Source organism: Misgurnus anguillicaudatus, chromosome 8 (assembly GCF_027580225.2).
Source record: "Misgurnus anguillicaudatus chromosome 8, ASM2758022v2, whole genome shotgun sequence".
Lineage (NCBI taxonomy): Eukaryota > Metazoa > Chordata > Actinopteri > Cypriniformes > Cobitidae > Misgurnus > Misgurnus anguillicaudatus.
In genome coordinates, this window is record NC_073344.2 from 13476258 (window position 1) to 13492599 (window position 16342).

General features: G+C 39.2%; 1 protein-coding gene and 1 long non-coding RNA gene across 2 annotated transcripts in view; one reads left to right on the forward strand and one right to left on the reverse strand.

The window, feature by feature from the left end:
* Positions 1-16233, reverse strand: part of LOC129450349 (uncharacterized) — a 45221-nt gene extending 28988 nt beyond the window's left edge. Inside the window, exons 1-2 of the long non-coding RNA XR_008646312.2 lie at positions 15581-16233; positions 15133-15224 (exon numbers count right to left, since the gene is read on the reverse strand). This is a non-coding gene — a long non-coding RNA (uncharacterized lncRNA). The remainder of the gene's footprint in view (positions 1-15132; positions 15225-15580) is intronic.
* Positions 6183-12419, forward strand: krt18b (keratin 18b). The gene is made up of 7 exons (XM_073870329.1): positions 6183-6715; positions 8257-8339; positions 10707-10863; positions 11146-11310; positions 11395-11520; positions 11653-11867; positions 11949-12419. Exons 1-7 carry the CDS (start codon positions 6275-6277, stop codon positions 11986-11988), a joined length of 1227 nt encoding a protein of 408 aa, XP_073726430.1. The 5' UTR covers positions 6183-6274; the 3' UTR covers positions 11989-12419.
* Positions 16234-16342: the final 109 nt, after the last annotated feature.

Below are 16342 nucleotides of genomic sequence, written 5' to 3' on the forward strand. Positions count from 1 at the left end.
CCATTGTAGAAGGATTCAAATTTTCCTTCCTTGTTCTCTGCATTATTCTTTTTTTCTCATTTTCCCAAAGATTTTTTTTTTGCAGATAATAGGCAGGCAGTGCAGAAAAGCACTGGGTGGAAACACGAGTCAAAACAGGCGAACACAAAAGAGTCGTAAAACGTTCAGCTGGATGTGGCTGCCAAGAACATTGAGCCTCACTAAAGGCCACAGAGCCAATTTTGACTGGAAAGGAGTGCAGTTAAAATGTGCTCTCACCCTCTCTTAAAAATGCTTTCAAACTTTCGCTTTTCATTTAAAATGCATACAGGCTGCATTTGAGGCTATCGATTTAAATAAGCAATTTTTTTCAAAATATTGCATTGCATTCATCTTAAATAAAAGAAAGAGAAAGAGAGAGAGAGAGAGAGAGATCTGGGGATTTTGGGATTGGTGGATGGTGCTTCATGGGTAATGGGGTGGGGAGGGTGCAAATTCCTTCATTCTGGTGTGTGATTCACTATCCCATCACTTTCCTGTTCTTTGACACGGTTATCCTCCCTAACTCTGTTTTCTGTCGGCCAACTGTAACTGCTCATTTGCATTAGACTCTATGACTTAGCTGTTCGACAACAAGTGATTATTTGTTATGCAGATCTTATCACACAGAACAGATCTAAACATGTGACCCCCACTATGATAAAAATTATTTCATTATGAAGTGAGAAGAAACTGTAAACAATATTTGTTTTTAGGGTTTTGCATTAAGATATACAGTATCAACATCTATCAGGCCTAATTCATAAGCATTTGTATTGCATTGTCCTTTTACATTGTTGAAACTTTGTAGCTTCCCTAAGATTAATCGCTTCATTGTTTCCTAACTGTTAAAAGTCACTGTAAAAGTCACTTTAGGAATAGTTGATCACAAGCTGTTAAATTATTTGAAAAAAATGCACACCCAATGTGGTAATGCTGTATGACACAAGGGGAGTGAGTCAAATATTCTGCTTATACCACGGTAACCACAGACATTGCTCTGGTGGTTATTTTAAAGGGGACATTTCACAAGACTCTTTTAAGATGTCAAATAATTCTTCGGTATCCCCAGAGCATGTATGTGAAGTTGTAGTTTAAAAAAAACTATATAATTTATTATAACATGTTAAAATTGCCACTTTGTAGGTGGTGTGTGCAAAAATGTGCCGTTTAAATGCGAATGAGCTGATCTCTGCACTAAATGGCTGTGCCATGGTTGGATAGTGCAGATTATGGGTGCGTTCACACCAGCCACCGTAGAGGCATCAAGCGCGAGTGATTGTTTTAAATGTTAAGTCAATGTGAAGATGCATTTGCTGCGTGTGTGGAGGTCTTGCGGCGCGAATTACGCGTTTAGCGCGGTGCGGTAAATGCGATTCCGCCTCATTGGTGTGTCTAGTTTGCGTGAATGTTGTGAATTGAGCGTTGTCGCGTGAAACGCGCGAGTTGAAAATTTTTTACTTTGGCAGAAAAACGCACCGCGTTAACCAATCAGGAGCTTGCTCTAGTAGTGACGTGATTACAGGCAGCAAGCGGAGTCGCAGAAGCCCCTCCCATGACGTGAATTTCCACGTGAATGTCTCGAATTTTACGCGCGAATGAAGCGAGTAAACTCAAAATGTTCAAGCGGCAAACTAGACGCGGTGAATTTGACACCTCAAACGTGGCTGGTGTGAACCCACAGTAAGAGGCGGTACTATCTCCTTCTGACATCACAAGGGGAGCCAAATTTTAGTGACCTATTTTTTCACATGCTTGCAAAGAATGTTTTACCAAAACTTAGTTATTGGGTTGATCTTTTTCACATTTTCTAGGTTGACACAACCACTGGGGACCCAATTACAGCACTTAAACATGGTAAAAGATTTTCATGATATGTCCCCTTTAAGACATTTGCCAGGTCAGGTGTGTGTTTATCGAAAAAGAATGCATACTCATGGAACTGTGGATTTCTCAACCAATCAGGAAAACAGCATTCAACAGCCCGTGGTATAATATGGATAAAGTCTGTTGAATGCTATTTTCTGGTTGAGAAATGTTCCACTAGTATGCATTATTTTTCGATAACCACACACCTAAAGCCCGTAGGTTATTCGTAGCCTGTGCGTAGCTCTGCGTAGCCTGACGTGCACCTCGCAAAAAATTTAACAATGCGTCAGTTCTACGCAAACCACAAACGCTGTGATTGGTCCACCAGAACCCCTCCCATCAGGTAAAAAAACTGCATTATAGGTATTACACGCATGGATACTGCCAGCGGTCTGCGCGCGTGTTTGCACATCAACGTGGACGACGACGCAAAAGTATAAATTAAAACCGACATGGAATCTGCGATGTCGCGGCTACGCCGTAGGACCTACGCACAACTATAAAGAGCCCTTAACTTGTCAAATGTCTTAAAAATAGGCACCAGAGTAATGTTTGTGGTAACTGTGGTATTAGAGGAATAATTGACTCTGATCCTTTGAATTATTTGAAAATAATGCACACCCGCGGTGTAACGGCACACCACCTTGGTTGTGCTTTATTTTCTTATAATTCAATGGCCCGTCGTCAATTATTCCTAACCTAAAATGTCTGCTACATGCCTAAATGTGAATGTGTGTAGGTTACGTAACAGAGGTGCAGCTAAGACATTAAAATGCTAGGATATCAACTCCCTATGCATTTTTAAAATTTTCAACAATTATAAAAGTATCTGTCAGGTGTGGGCCAATACAAACTTGAACTACAAACTACAAACCTGCTTGATTAAATTACATGTGATTTGTAGTAAAACCATGGTTTTACTAATGTAATATTACACTCTAACTATAATACCATCGTGGTTAATCGTGGTTAAGTATATGAAGGGGACCATATTTATATCCAAATTGTTACTAACTTACACGAAAGGTAACTAAAATTCTACATCAATCGTCTGCATTTAGTTAAACGTAATGTATAGAAATTGCTATCTGTGTGGCGCACTACCTGTACATCTAAAACCTGGTTCAGGTCTGAAAGTTTAAACAACACCTAAAAATGTTGTCACAGAAAAAATTACAGGCTTAATTTGTGTGATATAAGGCGTGCAAGTACCATGCAAGTGCTTTTTTGACTAGCCACAAGACAGGAAATGAAAACGTTGCTTGGTAACCATCTGTCGAAATACATGACACACATTTAGTTGCCATGAGTATGATAGAAACAAACACTCAGTTTCTTGAAGAGTGTCTTGAAATACTACAGCTTTAAGAATAAAGCTCCAGTTAGACATTATGCAGGCGACTTCCTCGAGCATAAAGCAGAGAGGTTTGATGAAGCCATACGTTCAGCCGCAGGGCTGTTTGTGATTTAAAAACGCCATTCGTATTTCAGAGCTCCCGGAAATCATGGGTTGATGACTCATCTGGTAACCAAAGCTCTCTGAAATCTATGGACAACACAAAGACCAAACAAAGACAACCTGCAGATCACACCCCGTCATTTTATGTCTGCCAGCTGGAATAGATTTTGATCCACTGATGCCAAAAAATAAAGTATTCATGAAGCTAAATAGAGATGTGTTGTTAAATGCTGTAAGTTGTAAAAAGTTTGGTTGAATATGTGACCGGCTAAAGTCTCATAAACTGATTAACTCATTAATTTCAATCTTATTCAGTTAATATATTAAAGACATCAAGGTTACATGGTAACAGAATGTACTCAATGTATGATGATTATATGTAGAAAACAATAAATAACAAACTGACTATAGATGGGTTTTCACATACTAGAACTGCTGAGAACAGTAGGAATTATATAAAAAAAAGAGAAAAAGAAGGATCCGCTTTCACAAAACGCTTTGTGCAAACTCCTCAGGTTTCCTTTAAAGTTGTGGGTGTATACAGCCTCTAGGTGTCCTGTTGTATAGATCAATGGTGTTTCACAACAACAACAACATTATCAGTTATGTGTAATCTGCTATGGTCAGATTACAAAAGATGCAGCATTAAGTAAAAGTTCATACTGTTTTCTATTCATTCAAGTCCAAATTTTAGAGATGATATAGAGGCTTCATTGCCAAAATATGATGTAATACGAGCGATGTGATACAGAGCCGTTTTCATAGGCCTGCATCTTTTAATCAACTTTTATCTGTTTTGTGTCCTAATGTTATCATAGCACATTGCATTTTTGGACAGTTATGTAATTTTGAGCAGTATACCCTTAAAAGGCCAAAAGCGAGTGAGACTATTTGTGGAGTTGATGTTTACAGAAAAAAACTCTCAGAATGTGAAAATGTTAATATTGAACACACTGTCAGAAAGAATAGCCAAAAATGGCCCGTGGCTGTCCCTGGGGCAGCACCCTTTCAAAAAGTACACATTTGCACCTAAAGAGTTCATATTAGTACCTCAGAGGAACATATTGGTACCAAATCTCTACACATTTGAATCTAAATAGTACATGTTAGGGCCTTTATAAACTGTTCCAGGGACCATTTTTTTGACAATGTACACTGTCTTTAGGTGTTAGATGCTTTTTAATAATATAATGAAAGGTGGAATCTCACCCATATTGTACACAGTCAGGAATAAAGGTATAAAATTTTACCTTTTCTGTAGCTGGGGTGGTACCCTAAGGTTTGGAGTGGTACCTTTACAGGTTTACTAAACATAATGAGGTTGTACCTTTTTGAGTACATTACTGTACTTAAAGGGTCTATTGTGTAGCTTTAACTGTGGGTTCACACCAGCACCGTTTGAGGCGTGAAATTCGCGTCTATCGCGTCTTGTTTGTTGCTAGAACATTTTGGTTTACTCACTGCATTTGCGCGTGAAAGCCGCGCGTGAAATTCTAGTCATCGAGACATTCACGCGGAAATTTGCGTCATGGGAGTGGCTTTTGCGAAGAATCCACACAACTAAATTCTACAGCGGCAGCCATTTTGTTGTAAATAGATTCAACAAACGCGCTCTTTGGTGACGTGAATGATTAGGTTACTGTTGATCATCTGTCCATCATCGTATAAAGCCCGCCCTGACAATTTGATTGGTCGACCAGCTTTGGGTCTCGCATAGTAGCTCCTCCACGAAGAAACCCCAGACCGATCTTCCCGTCTTTTAAAATGTTGTGGGAGGGGCTAAGATCGGCTGGCACTCAGGCTATATTTTTCCTATTTAAAACTCGATGCTTCTGTAGTAACATTGTGTACTAAAGCTGACAGAAATTAAAATTTGCTATTTTTTTGGCTAGAAGCTATACTCTCATTCCGGCATAATATTCAAAGACTTTGCTGCCGAAACATGGCAGCAGGAGGCGCAATGATATTACGCAGTGCCTGAAAATAGTCCCCTGCTATTGAAAGTAACCAAGGGGATTATTTTCAGGCGCTGCGTAATATCATAGAGTGTTACGGCAGCAAAGTCCTTAATTATTACCCCGGAATGAGAGTATAGTACCTAGCCATATCGGCCTAGAAAATCGCAACTTATTTTTTTGCGCTATGCTAATGGTCTAATCAGATTCAATGGATTGTGCTAAGCTATGCTAAAAGTGGTACCGCCAGACCCAGAGATCAGCTGAATGGATTCCAAAATGGTAAAAATCAAATGTTTAACTTAGTATATTTAGTATATCCCTTTAAGGTATACAATAGGTCCTTAGGGTATAATATTGTACCCTAAAAGGTACAACATTTTAATGTGTTGTATAATGAACTTTGAGGGTACCACCCCAGAGACAGAAAAGGTACACTTTTGTACATTTTTTCTGACAGTGTATGTCTAAAAGAATAAAAGTCACTTTCTTTTGGAAAAGTGTACTCATAGGTGTAGCCTATCCCTACTGGGCTTGATCAAAGTCAAAAACTATTGTTTTCTATTGTTAACTTGTTTTCTCGTCAGCTGAGACTGTAATTCAATCTTTCTGCAAAACATTATGGGATTAAAAGTATAAAATGAGCCCGATCTCAGCGCTGTATCTTATTGCAGTATGTGGCCCTGGCCAGATGAACTCAGGCATTGGAAGCAGGCGGAGGGTTGAGATCGGGCAGAGAGGGAGAAAGAGGATGTGGGAAGGGCGTTAAAAAACAGGGGGGAACAGATCATGTGGGCAGGGTCTTAGTTGGTCAGTGCGCGTGTTTGTGACTCAGATAGAGAAAAGGAGGAACGGCAGGAGTTTGGTGGGGGTATAAAAGCCTCACAGTTCTCTTCCTGTGGCTCTTTAGCGTTGACGTCCCCTAGCGTGTGCTAAGTTTCTCGTTCAGTTAACACTTCCTTCCTCCATCATCATGAGTTACTACGCACCACAGGCATCTCACATCTCCTTCACACGGTCAATGCCAGCATACCGTGCTGCCAGCACATATGGCGGGGCGGGAGGTCAAGGTACGAGGATCTCCTCTGCATCTTCCATGTCTCTCCGTTCTGCCCCTAGAAGTGGGGGCATTACTTCTTCCAGCGCCTACAAGGTGAGCTCTGCAGGCATGGGCGCCGGCTCCGGAGGGTCCCTGAGAGCGAGCGCAGGGTCCACGGGGCCAATGATGGGCGATGAGAAAGGCCAGATGCAGAATCTGAACGACCGTCTGGCCTCCTATCTGGATACGGTGCACAGGCTGGAAAAGGAGAACGCCACACTGGAGCAGCAGATCAGAGAGGTCCTGGAGAAAGGAGGTCCAGAAGCCCGAGACTATAGCAAGTACAATGCCATCCTGGATGATTTGAGGAGGAAGGTGAGAGATACTGTCAGGTCATACATGCTTTTTCATGTGTTTTCTTTGGTGGGGGGTTGAAGCTTGAGAAAGTTGAGAGACCAAAAATTATTCACACTGATGCCAGATGTTTTGAATTATAGCGGTCTAGCCGAAATTGGAGACACAGAGAATTTTTAAAGAGAAGCAAAGAAAGTGAATATAATAAGTATAGTCTGTATGTATTAACATATAAACATTTTATAATGTATAAAGAATAAAGAAGTGTATAAGTTGTGAAAACTATTTTTTTTTGTCATCGAAGGCTTTAACTAAAGCATTATCAAGATGAATCTACTTAAATAAATACATTTATATTTTAACATTTAGTTGTGTCCATGAGAAACCTTTAGAATTCAGCAAATGGGTTATCATATGTCTACGTCTCAATGGAGGGTGTGGCACATGCCCTTTTCTTCTTCTCTTTTCTATTGTGCATGTTCTGTTCCTCATACCCATTCTTTACTATGAGGGAATTCCTCCAAGGTTGTAAAATCAGTGTAACCATAGAGACAGATTACACAAATAAACCACTTGCAGTCATTTCTAAACTGTTAAAAAAGTTTGACGAACTACGGGCAGCTGAAACTTCCTACAAGGTCACAAACTACACAGACTACACAGTCAAAATGCAAAACAGATGTGGGATGAGGAACACATACGCACCCACACAATCACCCAGGCACTCACGAACGCAGAAGAATGCAACTGCTGCAAAATTTAAACAACAGATGTGGTTGGGTCATTTTACAACATTTAGGGGCGGTTTCCCGATCAGTTAATCCACGTTCTTACTTTAGGATGATTTTAGGTAGAAAAAATGACCGTAGCTGGGTTTCACAAGCAGGGTCACATGAAGAATATTTGGATAACATTAAGATATTATGACATTTCTGGCAGCCAGATGAGCAGAAGCTCGTGATAATGCATCATAGCAGTTTCCTCCTGCAGGATGTGTCACATGACAAACTTGTAGGCGTGTTTTATCATTCAATCTATTCAAAACACTGCACAAATAGATAATACTGATAGACATGCACAAGCTCTTCACATGCAAAAATGCTTTTTTACAATAACTCCTGTTTATATAGATCTTTCTGTGCTCCAAAGGTTCATAATTTTACTTTATTACATGCATGATTAATTCATGACCAATTTGAACCCCATTCTAATAATGCTCTTCTTATCTTGCTTCTACATACTATGGACCAGTTCAAAGGATGTGGACAACACTGGTCCAGAAGCACTTCCTGTTTCCGTTTTTTAACACTAGATAAACGTTGGGATAAAATAAACAAACAGAACATATAAAACTGAATTAACTGAAGTTAAACAAACATCTTAAAGATAATAATATATGTAAAATAAAAAAATAACTGTCACAAACTGTAACAGGAAGTGTTTCTGGACCAGTGTTGTTAACATCATTTGAACTGGTCTATAAAGGTTTGATATGGATGTCAAAAGCAGATTTTCCTCTATAGACACATTGTGGTGAAATATGTTTGCTGTTTTGCCTGTAGGTTTTTGATGCCACTGTGGACAATGCTAGTCTTGTTCTTCAGATTGACAACGCTCGTCTGGCCGCAGATGACTTCAGAGTGAAGTCAGTATACATTCCAGTGGTTACAACAAGAATCTTAAAAATGCCTCTAAACATTCTGACCTCATTTTTGTATGCCAATTTTCTTTGAATAGAACTTACAAACGTATCTTATTGCATAGTATACTATTGCATAGTATCTTTCTTTACAATCAGAAAAAAGGTACAAAAGTTGTCACAGGGACGGTACCTTTAAATAAATGTCCTAATATGTACCATTTTGGTACAGATATGTACCTTTGAGGAACCAGTATGTACCTAAGGCAGTGGTTGCCAAACATTTTCATTTCGCAACTTAGACTGGTATAATTATCTCAGCACCCACCAAAATATTTTTTATAAAAATAAGCAGAAAAACTTTTGAAATACAAAAAAATTGTCTTTTTAGAAGAGTGTAGTTTTTATTGTCATTGTATGAATTAAATGTTTAATTGCAATCCCAAAATATCTAACATTAAAACCATTGAATTTGCCATTCATGGGACATTGGCATTAAAGGACAAGTTCGGTATTTTACACTTAAAGCCCTGTTTTCAGATTGTTTATGATGAAATAGAACGGTTTTGACTGAAATTTCGACATATGCGGCTGCCCCGAGAGTTTTCGGGTGTTTGTGTTTCGCCTCCCACCTTTACAGTGGGTTGATGGGTGCACTGGAGCGGTCCTTCCTAGAATGCATTGAACTTTCGTTTACAAAGGCGTGAAACTCACTGAGTGGTCAGGGGTGTTCACTGGTATGCTCACACAAAAATCGCTGCAAAATACGCATTCCAACAGCTTTTATCGTAGTTTTTGCCAACTCCATTGACTTGTATTAGATGTGCTGTGAGGTACGGTATTACTCCGCCCCGGGAACTTTGCCAATTGCAAGAATACAAACAAAGGCGGATTATCGCCACCAACTGGGCTGGAGTGTCTATTATTCAAGCTCTCGTCAGAAGAATGTACGGGTGTGAGGCGTTTGGAAAAATAGCTCCACAAGTTAACAACGAATGCTAAAACACCTGTTGGAGGGCGTCTTTTGCGGCGATTTTTGTGTGAGAATATCAGTAAACACCCCTGACCACTCAGTGAGTTTCATGTCTTTGTAAACGAAAGTTTAATGCATTTTAGGAAGGATTGTTCCAGTGCACCTGTCGGCCCGTTGTGGAGTTGGGAGGTGAAACACAAACACCCAAAAATTCTCGGGGCAGCCGCATGTGTCGAAATTTCAGTCAAAACCGTTCTAATTCATCATAAACAATCTGAAAACAGGGTTTTAAGTGTAAAATACCGAACTTGTCCTTTAAAGGGACACTCCACTTTTTTTAAAAATATGCTCATTTTTTACCCCCCTAGAGTTCAACATTTCATTTTTACCTTTTTGGAATCCATTCAGCTGATCTCCGGGTCTAGTCCATTGAATCTGATTAGACCATTAGCATCGCACTAAAAAATAACCAAAGAGTTTCGATATTTTTCCTATTTAAAACTCTTCTGTAGTTACATCGTGTACTAAGACTGACGTAAAATGAAAAGTTGTGATTTTCCCAACCAGCCACTTCCGGTTCACCCACCTGCCACCTCTTTACCAATTTTCTGTTATCTGCGAGTGATGCATAGTGACGCGATGCCAAGATGGCAACGGCAGGGCCCGCCAACTATTGGCTCAAAAAAGCTGTTCATAAACCTATGGGTGACGTCACGGACACTATCTCCATATCTTTTAACGTTGTGTTGTGTGGACAACACAATATCGCTTCCTTTCATCGTAATGAATTGAAGTCAAGAATGTCCGTCCATGGGCGCTGCCATGTTCCATAAAAACGTCAAAAGGAATTGTCCGTGGAGCCAGAGGCGGAGCTGTGGTAACAAACTTCCCCCAAACGCTCGCACAACAAATTCAACTACGCCAATCATAACGACACACCCTGTTTCTATAGCATCAAATTACTAGCTAAAATGAAACTTAGCCCAAAAATTAACAATTGAACATATATCAGCGTGATAACAACTACCTTAAAGGACCAAAACCATCTTTAGGAAAATTTTATTGGAATTGCAAATAATTTTCTTTTGCCAAGTCACGCTCATTTGCATGGAGAGGGCGGTGTTAATGACTTGTACTGCAGCCAGCCACCAGGGGGCCATCATAGAGCCAGCAGCTTTACTTTTCAAGACGTATGAAGCACATCCGACCCACAGCTCTAAAGTACCTTGTGTACCTTTGAGGTACCAATATGTACCTTTTAGGTACAAAAGTGTACTTTTGTAAAAGGTACCACCCCAGTGACAAATTTTGTACAAGTGTAGTTGTGTTTTTTAAATACAGTGTTGACGATTTACCAAGACATGTTAGCACATTATTTAAAAACCATATGTGTGTTTTAGGTTTGACAATGAGATGTCCATCAGACTGTCTGTTGAAGCAGATATTGCTGGTCTGAAAAGGCTCATTGATGAGACAAATATGGGTCGTCTGAACGTGGAGAGTGAAATTGAGTCCTTGAAAGAAGAGCTTCTTTTCCTCAAGAAGAACCATGATAATGTAAATAACCAATGAGCTGTTTTGCACCCTTAACACAAAGTTTAACAGAATGTTGCTTTAAACTTGCTTTAAGCGAAAGTGTGTAAAATTTATCAAGTTTTATATCCCAATTCAATATACAAATGCAGCTGTATGTAAGCCATCAGAATTGGCATGCAAATAATTGTGTCAAGATTATCTGACCAATGTCTTTTATCATTAACCAGCACTTAAGTTACCGAACAGTCTCAATGCCCAACCATCAATGCATGTCTACATCTCATGTTTCTTCTGTGTTTGCAGGAAGTTGGAGAGCTACGAAACCAGATCACCCAGTCAGGTGTCCAGGTTGATGTTGACGCCCCTAAGGGCCAGGATATGGCTCAAGTGATGGAAGAAATGAGGGCCAACTACGAAAAACTTGCTCTTAAAAATGCAGAAGAACTCAAAATGTGGCATGAAAACCAGGTACAGAGATGACTTCTAGGATAAAACCAAACCTCTGGCCACTAATCTGGCTACATGATCTCAAGCTTCTCTCTCTCTCCTCAGATCTCAGACGTTCAGGTGCAGGTAGCTCAGAACACAGAGGCGTTGCAAAGTGCCCAAATGGAGATGAACGATCTTCGAAGACAGATTCAGACTCTAGAGATAGAGCTCGCTTCCCAACAAAGCCTGGTACATGCACAGACACACAACTTTATGGGGTTTAAATGCACAGTGCATCGTTGCTTTGGTGTTAATAAGACTCGCTTAAGTCATCTGTTGAAGTGTACTTCTCTCTCACTTTGTGTTCAAAACTCTCTCTAGAAAGCATCACTTGAGGATACATTAAGGAACACTGAGCAACGCTCAAATATAGAGGTGGAAAAGTCCAATAACATCATATTACAGCTTGAATCTGAGCTAACACACCTGAGATCAAACATCACAGAGCAGGGGCAGGAATATGAAGCCCTGCTTAATATAAAGATGAAACTGGAAGCAGAGATCAACACATACAAGAGACTCCTTGATGGAGGAGACTTCAAGTAAGGTTATATAGTATATGTATCATACTAGTATAGATAATGTCGAGAAGTTTATGATTCTACTATGTCTTTGTTCTTCAAGCTCCAGGATGCACTAGAAGAGGACAGAGATTGAAATCACAAATGCCGACTTTGAAGAGAACAACATGCTGAACGTGGATCAAAACATTTTGGCACTTGAGATTCAAATAGAAAGCATTCAAATGAAACCTGTGGCAAATCGCTTTAATCTTTTTCTATTGGAAAATCCACTTTGAATTGACCTGACCATCTATTCAGCGCAGATTTCTGGACACGTTTCATCTCTTTTAAAGTTACTTTCTCTCATCAAATACTGTTACACCCAACACACGCCAAGCAATGTGCGAGTTACATAAAAGCAACATTACGGCATTACTGGTGTATTATAAAACTTATAATACGTATTATAATGTGCCACATTGTTGTTCAATTATACAGTCTTGTTTAAAAGCACAAACATGAAAATGTCAAAAGAAATGTGAAGAATTTTGTGAGAAAAAGTAATAAAATGATTTCTACAGTGAATGTGAGGAGTGTTTTACAAAGACGAGTGCTTTAAAGACATTTGAAAAATGCTAATCACTATAAAGAATATTACTGGGTATGTAAACTATGCATTTAACAGATCTACACCCTGACTAGCAAACATGTACACTTCACCAGACATTTAACACCACCTAACTAAAATATGACTTCTGTTTAAAGTTACGCATTTCGAATATGAGCTAATATTAAGTAAAACAATTTCAACTGTATTTTATAAGTTATGTCAACTTTTCACAAGCTAAAACTTAAAATAGTAAGTTAAATTGACTTGGAAAACCAAGTTGTTTTAACTTCATGCTGCATTTTCTTCCAGTGTATAAGATGTGTTTCTCCATTACAAAATAATTGATTTTACTGCCCTACATCTAGTTTAGGAGGCGTGTACATCAAGGCGTTGACGCCTGCGTTCGCCGCATGTTTTCAATGGTTTCCAATGGAAGCGCAGCGGTTTTCAAAAACGCCAGTAGCTGGCATGTTTTGTCTGCACTGTGCGCTAAGCTCGTCAATGTCACTTTTCACTCAGCCGTTCAATCACAGTGGAAGAGGGTTGGGACAAATACCACAACAACTAACCGGCGCATTTTACAACAACTGATAAACACAACAGAAGTATCATATAGCAACAAAAGTGCTTAGCTGTAGAAAAGCTGGCAAGCGCAGAGAGTTGGCATCTGCCTGCCTTTTTCAGTGGCGTTTAAACCATAGACTGTAAAAAATATATACGTAGTGTCAGTGACGTTACCCATAGGTTTGTGAAGAGCTCTTTTGAAGGCCAATAGTAGGCGGTGCCTGCCGTCGCCATCTTGGCGTCACCACGCATCACTCGCGTATAACCGAAAATGGGTAAAGAGGCGGGACGTGAGTGAAACTGAGGTGGCTGGTTGCTGAAACCACACCCGCCTAGCTCAACTCTAGTGACAGCATTGGCAGTTCACCAGTCACTCAAGTGGCCACGCCCTTAATTATGCAGAACTTTAAGACTTAAAGGTGAAGCGGAGGATTTTCTCCACTTTTTAAAAAAAATGCAATTGCACAACACTCCTGATTGACAACTAGGAGGACCAATAGTCTTGATGATCTACCCAGAAAAAGAAAATCTTCCTCAACACCTTTAATATCATTTAAACGAATGAGATACAATTCACACAGTTGTCATGAAGTTCAAAATTAGCTTTAAAGACCAAGAACACTTTTTGGACCGGGCTATAAATATATTCGTTTCTGCTGTGAAGTTGGCCATTTTAACATAGAGGTCTATAGGAATTGACTCCCTTTTGGAGCCAGCCTCTAGCAACCAGATGGTTAATTGCAGTTTAAGTCACTTCCGTATTGGATTCATCAGAGAGATCGGAAGGTGGCCCTCAGTTTAAACGCTTTGGTGTACACGCCCCCTTAGCCCTTAGTTACTAAATCACTTTCACTCCCTCCTACAGGGTTTCTGGTCAAGTTTAAATGAAAGTTTGGCCATGCACCAATGCAAAATTGATGTGCCGATACCAATATTCAACTACTTAGAATTACATACCTATAGATAGCGATATTTTTGCTTTTTACTAATTATTTCAAAGCATTATGACGTGAAATCCTAGAAGTGCAGCGCGTACAAACAGCAATTCTGTTGTCATTGTTACACAATACAAAATAATTGTATGAGTTGCATTTTTTTCCACCACTTTTGATTGCCAGAAAATAATCTGCGAAAAGTGTGAAACTTATTAATACCCAGGGCTCTGATAACCTTAGTAAAATATAAACAGATAACAAAGAACTCTGTTTACCCAGGGTTCGGAATTACCCAGGGGTTAACCATTTCAAGTGTGAAAAGCCCCTAAAAGTAGTTTTCAAACAGGTCATCGCATTTATATTTAGTGTATATATTTATACACTAAATTCATAACTAATGGCTTTTTAACTAGGTATGGGTTTCAAGGAGACGGGATGAGGACATTTGTCAATGTCTTAAAGCCCCTCTTACCTAAAAAATTCACTTTTGTTTGAATTTTTGTTTTTCAAAATGTTTTTCTATCAGAAAATGAGTCACCAGTGTGTGCAGAAACATCCTGTTATTATACAAATCCATTTATTCTTCTTTGTGTAATCTTTAAACCGCAACGGTCCTACAACATTTAGACGGTTGGGAATCCCCTATCAATGTGATGTCACACTGATTACCTCCCATCCATGACGGCTCACAGACTCAGCCTTATGAGCGCATATTTCAACCTTCTGCCAGAGACACATGTTTTCATGTAGTCCAAAGCACATGTGTAAGGCTTCTACCCCCTACTTTCTATATGGGGAGCGGAAAAAGGTTTCTTGCATTTAAAGGAACACACACAAAAACAGTGCGTTTTTCATTGCAGCCACAAATGGCCATGTTCAACATCGTATAATGAAAGATCTGTGGTGTATTTTGAGCTGAAACTTTACAGACACAATCCTTGGCATATCAGAGGCTATATTTATATTGCTGAAAAAAACTATGTTAGGGGCCCTTTAATGTTAGCTGTCACAAAATGAACCTTCAGACAGCAAGGGTTAAGATCCAAGTGCTGATTAATATAACAAAAACTAAAGACTTACCCAGACGTACCCAAAACACAAAAATGGGTATATGATAGGACAACTAAACAGGCTAATGAGGCTAAAACATGCAAGACAAAATAAAGTCTACATAAGGGACACAACATACCTGAGCAAATCAGAGAGCATCTTCTTGTATTAATCTTTGCAATCGCATGAAGATGTGTTGAAACACAAGCAGTCTGTTGCTTCTGTCAGCTACTGTTAAACAAAAAAAAAAACACTTATTTCTAGAAATCAAGAAGAATCGGCAACACTGTCACAGGCCTTGCATTTGTATTTCTCGATTAAAAAAACATCTATACATTGGTTTTACTTTGAGGACATCCTTATTATCCCTTAAAGTAAAAATGATCATATTTAACTCACATCTGAAGACAAATTAGTTCCAAAGAATTGTTAAGGAGCTACACACACATTAACCAAAGCACTACTGTAAATCTGATGTAGCTAAGTAAGAGATGGTCCAGTGTCAACAAACCCTAAACCCTAACTATAACTTTATGCTTAAAATCTTATACCTAACCATAACCCTGGTTGTATGTCTAAAACCTTACCTTATCCCTTAAATCTGATTGATTGGTTGTTAGAAATGTTGTTCCAAGGTCAACAATGATGCAGGCCATATGCGTATACATGTCCAAAAAAATCTATATTGTAACATTGTTTGGTGTGACTTTTTCAAACGATTAAAAAAGCCAATTGATTACTTATTTATTGATTATATGTAGGCATTTTAGATAAGTAACAGATTATTTAGCATTGCTCAAGATCATTTATTAATAAGGAAAAAATACCCTCAACATTTCACACCGCTTAATCGCTTCAGCAGCAGTGAGTGAGTGTATTATAGCCAACAGCACCCTCAGCTGTTGACTTCACAGTAGTAGTAGGCGTTTTTGGCGTTGCGCAGACCCACCGGCGTATTACATCAAACTACCGCGAGAGCGATTCGATAGTCACTTTCTCTCGCGGTGCCGTGATGTCATGGACAGATCGGTTTGCGCAGCGTAAAGTCGAACAAGCCAATAATCATTATTTTTTAGAAATTATGTTGATTCTTTCAGAGGCTTATTTAACAAAAATGCAACACCTAACGAAAAGCAACAAATGTCCGTTTCGGTTTTAGCATTACACTCATGTAAAACAAATGCAACCTCCATTTGTGTGGATGATTTACAGATCACTGGCCATTTGTTGACCTTAGATAAACAGTGACAGAAAACGCTGTTATTTAACTGTAAAAACATACTAAAACATTCCCTCTCTCCCCTTAAATGTTTCAACAGAGTGGAAGGGGGAGGGTAGGACTCCGGTGG

What these genes read in the sequence shown, in the direction of transcription:
- krt18b (XM_073870329.1), top strand. Translation starts at nt 6,275, where the DNA reads ATGAGTTACTACGCACCACAGGCATCTCACATCTCCTTCACACGGTCA. An exon ending in TCAAGAAGAACCATGATAAT is followed by an intron (nt 10,864 to 11,145) that starts GTAAATAACCAA and finishes CTGTGTTTGCAG; the next exon opens with GAAGTTGGAGAGCTACGAAA. An exon ending in TCGCTTCCCAACAAAGCCTG is followed by an intron (nt 11,521 to 11,652) that starts GTACATGCACAG and finishes AACTCTCTCTAG; the next exon opens with AAAGCATCACTTGAGGATAC.